The 9,362-nt window shown below is 41.8% G+C and overlaps 1 protein-coding gene across 1 annotated transcript; it reads right to left on the bottom strand.

The window, feature by feature from the left end:
• Nucleotides 1–1,207: 1,207 nt before the first annotated feature.
• LOC121307014 (GA-binding protein subunit beta-1-like) lies at nucleotides 1,208–7,521 on the bottom strand. Its single transcript, XM_041239083.1, has 9 exons — nucleotides 7,350–7,521; nucleotides 6,133–6,240; nucleotides 5,793–5,960; nucleotides 5,192–5,386; nucleotides 4,442–4,595; nucleotides 3,347–3,436; nucleotides 2,940–3,107; nucleotides 2,340–2,455; nucleotides 1,208–1,960 (listed from the first exon to the last, which is right to left on the bottom strand). The coding sequence occupies exons 2-9, from the start codon at nucleotides 6,238–6,240 to the stop codon at nucleotides 1,652–1,654; spliced, it is 1,308 nt and encodes a 435-aa protein (XP_041095017.1). The 5' UTR covers nucleotides 7,350–7,521; the 3' UTR covers nucleotides 1,208–1,651.
• Between the last annotated feature and the right edge of the window lie 1,841 nt (nucleotides 7,522–9,362).

Raw genomic sequence — 9,362 nt, 5'->3', positions numbered from 1 at the left:
CGAAAAAAAAAATTCATTCGCAAATCAAGTTTGTTGGGTTTTTTTTTTTTTTTTTATGAGAATGAATGCATATTTATTGTCATCTTAAAAAAAAAAAACATTTTTAAAAAAAGTTTTCCATTTCCTTACAAAACTGCTATTTTACATTTGAAACATTTTGTATTTTTTCAAATTTAAATTTTTTTGTTAAAAACAAAAGACTGGAAGACGATCCCTGATAGTGTTTTGCTCAGTTTAAAAAATATTTATATACATTTTTTTTTTCACTGCAGCCTTCAAAAGCAGTGCCTGGACTGAATGCTGAGATCTCGCGTCTTCAATGCAACTCCAATGGCAACAGGCTTCGCCTTTTATTAACGTGTAGTGCCACCTCCTGGTCCATTTAAGCAACTGCATCCCAAAAATTGAAGGGTCAAACTGAAAGCATTCATCTTGACATTATATAATAGCAGGTTGCCGAGTCTTAAAACGATTACAAAATATTCCAACCCCACCCACCCCCAAAAAAAAATAAAATAAAAACAATTATAAAGCACATAAGTTTGTATTGGTAAAGTCTGTGTTAAAAAATATAAACTCTCCAAAATAATTCACGTCAAAAACTTGAATCAGGAAAAATAAATTTGTTTCAGTAAAGACCCCCCCCCCCCCCCCCCCTCGTTTTGTTTTTTTCACATTGAAAATAAAAGCTTGATTTTATTTTATTGTTTCCCTACCTTTCAGTTTTAAAATCTTCTAGTTGATGTTTTTCACCACGGCTGTGATATGAGGAGAGTCGGGTCCTGAGGTTTTTGATGTACAAACACACCCACATACACACAGGCTACCGTAGCAATGCATAGAACTGCAGCCGCTAACGCAGCCGCACACTGCAGTAACAGTACTGTAGTCTCGCCTCCTCTGTACTGCATAAACCCCTATTAACCTTCCCCCTCCACATCTGAGTGACCCCACCAAGAACAGAACGTCATCTTCCATCTGCAAGAGCATCGGCATTTACCTTCCACGCATGAATGTGTGTGTTAGGCTTGGGGAGGTCCAGAGATTAAAGAAAGGGGCTTGTTACCAGGAGGTTAAAATCCCAGCTCAGCCACTGCCTCACTGTGCGGCACCCTGAGCGAGTCACTTCACCTCCTTGGGCTCCGTCCTTCGGATGAGACGCCAAACAAACGAGGTCCTATTGGAAGTGACTCTGCAGCTGAGTTGATGTTGATGCAGAGTTCACCCAACCCCCCCCCCGTCTCTCCAAGTCGCTCTGGATAAAAGCATCTGCTAAATAATCATTTGTTTCTGTGGTTTCAAAAGGTGGAGCAAGTGTAGGAGGGTGCAAACAGACTGTGAAATCGGAACAGGACATGCCTCTGGTGCACAATTGGACAGGGTCTTATTCAAGGCTTCAGTCATCACAGGGTCTACTGACTCTAGGAATGTCTGCAGTGGTGGTTATAAGTGATATTTTTTTTTAATTATTATTATTTAAAGAGGGCTGCTTTAAAAGGCTTTTCCATCTCTCCCTCCCAAACAATTTATGTTTTTGTTCAGGGAATATTTTTGCTCTCAGGTTTACAAGGCAGAAAACGGGGTCACTTTTGATGTTAGCAGAAGGAGGGGGAGGGGGGGTGATGCTAAAGTCAACTTCCTTTCCAGGAAACTAAAGCGTCACTTCCTCTTCCTGTTCCAGCTCCTCTGCTTTGACGACGATGGCCCCCTCGGGGAGGCCAGTGACCACTTCCTCCTCCTGCACCCCTAGCCCCGCTCCCTCCTCCTCCTCCTCCTGTTTCCCATTGCTCTGCACCTGGGCCATGGCCTCCAGTTTGAGCCGGTACTGTTCAGCCTCCTGCTCCTTCCTCAGGAGCTGCTGTCGGTACTCCTGCGCCTGGCAGTTCGCTGCATGGAGCTGCTTCTGAAGCTCCTTCCTCTCCAGGCGGTCTTTATGGGCTTCTGTCCCAGTCTGAGGATGCTGCAAAGAGGAAGCAACGCACAGCAGCGTTAGAGAGGGGTATGAGACAGCAGATTATTTTATTATTGTATTGGTATTGTATTGAGTCTGGTCTGCTCTGGTCTCTCTTTGTATTTGTGCTGCTGCTGCAGTCACTTCCAATGGGACCTTGTTTGTTTTAAGTCTCACCCAAAGGACGGAGCACAAGGAGGTTCAGTGACTTGCTCAGGGTCTCACACACACAGTGAGTCAGTGGATGAGCTGGGATTGAATTGAACCTCCTGGTAACAAGCCCCCTTTCTCTAACTACTGGACCCCCCCCCCCCGGGGTGTTTTTAAGACTCGAGTTTTTGAGCTCAGCTCCTGCGAGCATGCGTTCTTGTGCGGGGACCACGCTGACCTTGTCGTTTAGCGCCGTGTGATTCAGCGGCGTTTCCAGTCTCCTCTTCTTGGCCGGGACGGGCTGGTCCTCCTCCACCACCTCCTCTGTGATGTGACCGGCCGGGAGCGTTAGCACTGGAAACAGACACACGAGCACAGGGAGGGGATTCAGACTCCTGCTGAGCAGCAGTTTCAATGAGCTGCTCCAATACATGTGCACACTATTATACACAGAGTGAATAGAGAGTAAATTTAACACATCGATCATGTGGTGCACTGATGTGGTAAACTGGAAGGGTACAGCAGGTAGGATATATGAATGTGTGTGTATATATACAGTATACTGAGATTATAGATAGGTAGATATAGATAAACAGATAGATGTAACCCTAGAAGGGTACAGCAGGTAGGATATATGAATGTGTGTGTATATATACAGTATACTGAGATTATAGATAGGTAGATATAGATAGACAGACAGATAGATAGATAGATGTAACCCTGGAAGGGTACAGCAGGTAGGATATATGAATGTGTGTGTATATATACAGTATACTGAGATTATAGATAGACAGCTGTAACCCTGGAAGGGTACAGCAGGTAGGACTGCCCCGCTCACCTTGCTGTCCGTCCTGCATGGTCACTATGAACTGCTGCCCGAGCCCGCTGGTCTGCAGGTTGCCGTGCTGGTCGGTTACTATGGTGATGACCCGCTGACCTCCACCGCTCACCATCTGCTGTATCGCGGAATCCACCGAGTCGACCGTGATCACCTCCTCCGAGTCACCTGGAGGGAGGGAGGGGTAACCAGCAAGTTATTACTAGGATTGACTCATTGTCATTCAGCAGAGGCGACTTACAGAGACCAGGTGGGCTGCTGCAGAGTCACTTCCAATAAGACCTCGTTTGTTTTACGTCTCGTCCAAAGGACGGAGCCCAAGGAGGTGAAGCGACTCGCTCAGGGATCAGGGCTCAGGGCTCAGGGCTCAGGGTCACACACACACAGTGAGTCAGTGGCTCACCTACCTGATCTGTTTGAATTTGACATTGGCCCTGATGCTTCTGCCAGAGCTGCTAGTGTTGCCAGCACAGAGGTGGAAGAGACTGTCGTTTCACCTGAAAGCATAAAAAAAAAAAACCATCTATCTATACAGTCAGAGAACCCGTATATTACTGCCATCCGACACCAATTACACTTTTGTATTGAAGCCTATTCAATGGTAATTATTTGCATTTGCTGTAAACTGTACTGTGTTTCAATATGAAGCTTGCATTGTAACCCTGTGCTGCCCTGTAACACCTGTGTGAGTCTGGGATAAAAGCATCTCCCAAATAAATAAATAAATAAACAAACAAACAAACAAAAACTCCCATTGCATAGCAGTTTGAGCCATTCCTGTTTTTTCTGTGAGTTTAACCCATAAAGTATTAAATAATTTTTTCTTTGGAAGAAACATATATCTATCTCGGAAGACAGGCTGTATCTTTTTATGCAGTTTGATTACATTTTGTCTTTACACTTCACTTTTGTGGTTTAACAAAACCAGAGCCAGTTACCATAACAACACAGTTAGAGAGAAAATTAAAAACAGCAGCCAGTTAAAAATGCTTCATAAAAAAAATTACAATTGATGACAAGGGGACTTAACAGTTTAATGAGACACACCTGACCTTGTTACCTACACACATGCACACACACTGGGGCTAATCAAGCTGGTAATAAAACCTGGAACGGGTCACACCACTATCCAATAGGAGGCTTACTTCGTTCCCTGCTGATCTCTGCAGTATATTGTACGGATCTCTCTAGTGCTGCACTGATCTCTATTGCAAAACACTCACAGAATATCACAGGGATGGAAATAAGACTCCCATTGCATAGCGGTTTGATCCACTCCTGGTTTCACAAAAATTTTCAAGAACACCCACATTCATCCCATCACCCGTCTTTCAGACGAGATGTAAAATAAACAAGGTCCTACTGGAAGTGACTCTGCAGCAGCAGCAGCAGCAGCGCCCCCCTGGTCTCTGGAAGTCGCTCAGGATAAAAGCGTCTGCTGAATGACTCGTTGATATCGATATGAATGAATAATTCCCTGGCGACGCTGCCGCTCGTGGTACCTGAGGTAGTCTTCGTGGTGGAGGAGGAGACGAGATCGGAGAGGTTCAGCACTCCTCCCGACGAGAAGATGAACTGCGGGGTGGAGAGGGTCACGGCATTGCTGACCGGGACCGAGCGATCCGGGTTCAAGTCCAGCTGGTTCTGCATTCCGTCCTAAGAAAAATTGCATTGACACAATTAAAAAAGAAAAAATAGACAGACAGACAGAAATGAGTGTCTACCTGAAACCATTATAAACAGTACAGTATTTGATTTCAAAATGTCACATTTTTCAATGTGTCAGTTTTTCTTTAAATTAAGTATCGTAAACGAGTAAACGAGTTCGTTCTACAGGGCGACGCAAGCATTTTTGGCCACGGCTCTACACTGAAAAGGAACCATTTCGTCAACTGCAATCACTGTAACAGAAAACACCGCTGGGGTTCAAGCGGGGATCACAAGACAGAAGGCTGGTTGAACCAGGAGGTTCAAATCAAGGCTCAGCCACTGACTCGCTCTGTGTGTGTGTGTGTGTGGGGGGGGGGGGGATCCTGAGCGAGTCGCTTCACCTCCTTGTGCTCCGTCCTTTGGACGAGACGTAAAACAAACGAGGTCCTATTGGAAGAGACTCTGCAGCAGCAGCAGCAGTTGTTGATGATGCAGAGTTCACCCCCCTGGTCTAAATAATAATGTCTGCTAAATAATAACAATTGCCAATAATAATAACGATGACTGAATAACAGGGGTACAGGCACAGCGGCGCCCCCTACCTGCAGCAGCAGCATCAGCTCTGTGTTGCGGTTGTCAGCGGAGATGTCGAAGGGGGTCTTGTCGAATTTGCTCAGCCCGTGAACGTCGGCCCCGTACTTCACCAGCAGCTCAGCCGACTCCCTGTGCCCGTGATCCGCTGCCCAGTGAAGAGCTGTCATCTTCAGCATGTCTTTGGCATTGATGTCTGCTCCATTCTGGAGGAAAAGGTAAAGCACAGGGAAGCATTGTAAAGCACAGAGAGGTCTGGTAAAGCACAGGGAAGCATTGTAAAGCACAGAGAGGTCTGGTAAAGCACAGGGAAGCATTGTAAAGCACAGAGAGGTCTGGTAAAGCATAGGGAAGCATTGTAAAGCACAGAGAGGTCTGGTAAAGCATAGGGAAGCATTGTAAAGCACAGAGAGGTCTGGTAAAGCATAGGGAAGCATTGTAAAGCACAGAGAGGTCTGGTAAAGCACAGGGAAGCATTGTAAAGCACAGGGAAGTCTGGTAAAGCAAACATTTAAAACAAAAAATGTAAATTTTATCATTCAGTTCCTTCCCTTAACCTGCAAGAATTGAAAATGTGAAACGCGATAAATGCGCTGGCATTGCCACTCTCACCCTGATCAGCAGCTCCACGATGTCAGAGTGGCCCGCCGACGCTGCCATGTGTAAGGGGGTCCGGTCTACTTTGGTCCGGGCGTCCCTGCTGACACCGGCCCTGAGCAGCACCTCTGCTGTGGAGTAGTGCCCATACTGAGCTGCTAGATGGAGGGGAGACGTTCCTAGCTGAGAGAGAAAGAGAAAGAGACAGAAAGAAAGATTATATTAAATCATTGTTAACCCTTTCAGCCCTGGCGGGACTTGGAAGGTCCTGGTATGTTAACGCAAGGGTTATTTAAAAAGGCAAGGTTGTCCAGTCAGGGTCGGTAAAACCAGTCGCAAAAGACATTCAACTCACCCAGTCTGTCGTGAAGGGAGCACCGTTTGCCATTAGCGTTCTGACTTCATCGTCCTCGCCTTTCCGAGCTGCTTCTAACAAACGCTTTCCCAAATCCACCAGTGACATCTGTGCAAAACACACACGCACACACACAAAACCATTACAGTGCTGGATCTGTCATCTGTGCAAAACACACACACACACAAAACCATCACAGTGCTGGATCTGTCATCTGAATTTGTTCTTAGCTTAACTAGTGATTTTATTGTGCTTTATAACTGCTCGTATTTGTAATGCATGTATTATTATTATTTGTTTATTTAACAGGACGCCTTTATCCAAGGAGACAAGGGTGTGTGAGCTATTCAGTATCGCTCACAACAACGTCTCACCCCAAAGACAGGGCACAAGGGGGTTCAGAGACTTGCTCAGGGTCCCCCCCACACACACATACAGCGAGTCACTTGCTCCCCAAAAAGTGAATGTAGAAATTTAGTGACACTTATCTTTCAACTCACCTACGGCTTTAAGGTCGAGAAAATACCATTTATTGAAAAAATGAATTAATAAATAAAAAACAGGGGACCTGGCAGGTCTTAGTAGTCGTTGTAGAGAGAGAGAGGAGAGAGAGAGATAGAAGAGAGGAGAGAAGAGAGAGAGATGGAGAGACTTTTCAAATTTCAATTTAAAAACACAAATTAAAAAAAAAAAAAAACGAAACACATCAACGTCCTCATTCGTCGCCGCTATAATAAATCTGCTTTGAAAACAATAACAAAAGAGAGAGAGAGAGAGAGAGAGAGAGAGAGAGAGAGAGAGAGAGAGAGAAGCACCAGCCAGCCGAGAGTCCCGTCAACACAAAAAAAAAAACACGCGTGGATTTAATCCATTATCAACCCGGGTGAGAGTTTCCAAACTGGAAGAAAACTGTTTAAAAAAAATGTGTTAATCATATAGAAATTCAACCGGGGAGCCTGAGCAACGAGAACTAATAATAATAATAACAATAATAATAATAATAATGAGAGAGTTTGTTGTTGTTATCTTTTCTTTTGTAATTACACGACATTTCAGGAAGACCAGGCGCCCTGTTTCCCAGCTATAAATCTCGCATTTCTTTGTGTTATTTTTAACAGATTTTTTTTTTTTTTTTTTAAAATAAAGAAATTATCACAGAAATAAGTTCTAAACACTCCGCTTTCGTGTTTTAGTTTGAGTCTGGATTTCGTTCTCACCGCGACAGCTCGCTGGAGGGGAGCCGCTCGACCGCGACGCCTCGCTTCAAAGCAGCGTCTGCCCGCCCTCTGCGTCTTTTATTACAAATACAAACTTTTATTTATTTTAATTTTTTAAATTTTTTAATAATATTATTATAGCGCAGGCTCAAAGATGGCGGCGTCACGACGCCGGAAGTGGAAACTGTGAGACGCTTTGCAAGTCCCGCGGAAGGATACGGACCGTGGCCAAATTTTTATTATTTATTATTATATATATATATGTGTGTGATTTAATCGTCGTCGTTAATCTTAAATTAAACTCCCATTAAGTTATTAACGGGTTATGTTTCGCAGCAGATGGAGTTTAATGTTATTATTGTTGTGTAACTGATGGGACTGTATGATCGGGCGTAGGGATATGTTTAAAAAGAGGCTTGAAAAAAGTTCGGCATGTTTTGGGTTTACTAGTTCAAATTTGAGATATAATATTACAATAAATATTAATGTTAAAAAAATACTAGTTCAAATTTGAGATATAATATTACAATAAATATTAATGTTAAAAAAATACTAGTTCAAATTTGAGATATAATATTACAATAAATATTAAAGTTAAAAAAATATTAGTTCAAATTTGAGATATAATATTACAATAAATATTAAAGTTAAAAAAATATTAGTTCAAATTTGAGATATAATATTACAATAAATATTAAAGTTAAAAAAATATTAGTTCAAATTTGAGATATAATATTACAATAAATATTAATGTTAAAAAAATACTAGTTCAAATTTGAGATATAATATTACAATAAATATTAATGTTAAAAAGATACTAGTTCAAATTTGAGATATAATATTACAATAAATATTAATGTTAAAAAGATACTAGTTCAAATTTGAGATATAATATTATAATAAATATTAATGTTAAAAAGATACTAGTTCAAATTTGAGATATAATGTTATAATAAATATTAATATTAAAAGCTATAGTGTGTTTTATTGAAAAACAAAAAAAATATACCTTCACCTAAATGTGTAATAATGCGCATTTAAAATATAAAACTTTGTTTGTTTGTTTGTTTGTGTTGTTGTTGATGAATAGGCTTGTTTGTCTCCCAAATATTTAAGTTTTTTAAAAAAGTGTTTATTTCAAATTGTACATGGAAAAGTTTTCTTTATTGTTACTTAGAGACTAGATTAGAAACGGGTGCCAAAACGAATGCTTCTTTTTGAAGATTATATTTTGATTCTAACAAGAATTCAGAAAATGAGATGGTTTGAGATTGTGTGATTGGGGGGAGGAAAAACACATGTGAATAACTAATACATAACTTTAAAAAAAAAATTAACAATGGCAATAAACCCTTTCACTGTAAAAAAAAAAACAAAAACAAAGTGCCATTACACTTTTTAGCCAGCAGGTGGCACTGTATGCGAATGTAAAAATCTCCAAAATAAAAAAAAGCTGTCCGGCAGGTTGAAATTTATTTTTTCTTTCTACATTTTGTTTTGAGTTTGTTTGACAGACGCCTTTATCAGCTGAAATAAACCGGTGTCTGTTTTAACGCAGTCTTCCATTTCTGTGTGTGTGTGTGTGTGCGCGTGCACATTCCACTTGATTGCCTACAGGCTTTGTAGGCTATCCAGTTTGTTTATATTCCGTTAAGGTTGTTCTACAACTAGATGAAATGTTCCAACCCAGTCCAATGGTCTAGCTGCAATCGGACGATGTGACCAACATAGGTACCAGGATGTTTATATATATATATAGAGAGAGAGAGAGAGAGAGAGAGAGAGAGAGAGAGAGAGAGAGAGAGAGAGAGAAAGATCGTGTATCTCAAGGATTGAAATGAAGACTCCCCATTGCATAGCAGTTTGATCCAGTCCTGGTTTCACTGTGAGTTTCATAATAAGACACACCCGAGCTTGTTGCCTAGACACACTGGGGCTGATCAAGCTGCTAGTGAAACCTGGACTGGGTGATGTTGCTATGCAATAGGAGTCTGATTCCAACCCCTGTATCTG

This window comes from Polyodon spathula, chromosome 51 (genome assembly GCF_017654505.1).
Source record: "Polyodon spathula isolate WHYD16114869_AA chromosome 51, ASM1765450v1, whole genome shotgun sequence".
Lineage (NCBI taxonomy): Eukaryota > Metazoa > Chordata > Actinopteri > Acipenseriformes > Polyodontidae > Polyodon > Polyodon spathula.
The sequence above is the reverse complement of the archived record's forward strand: the minus strand, read 5'-3'. Positions and strand labels throughout refer to the sequence as shown.

What these genes read in the sequence shown, in the direction of transcription:
- LOC121307014 (XM_041239083.1), bottom strand. Translation starts at nt 6,240, where the DNA reads ATGTCACTGGTGGATTTGGGAAAGCGTTTGTTAGAAGCAGCTCGGAAA. An exon ending in AGCTGATGCTGCTGCTGCAG is followed by an intron (nt 4,596 to 5,191) that starts GTAGGGGGCGCC and finishes AATTTTTCTTAG; the next exon opens with GACGGAATGCAGAACCAGCT. An exon ending in GTCAAATTCAAACAGATCAG is followed by an intron (nt 3,108 to 3,346) that starts GTAGGTGAGCCA and finishes CCCTCCCTCCAG; the next exon opens with GTGACTCGGAGGAGGTGATC.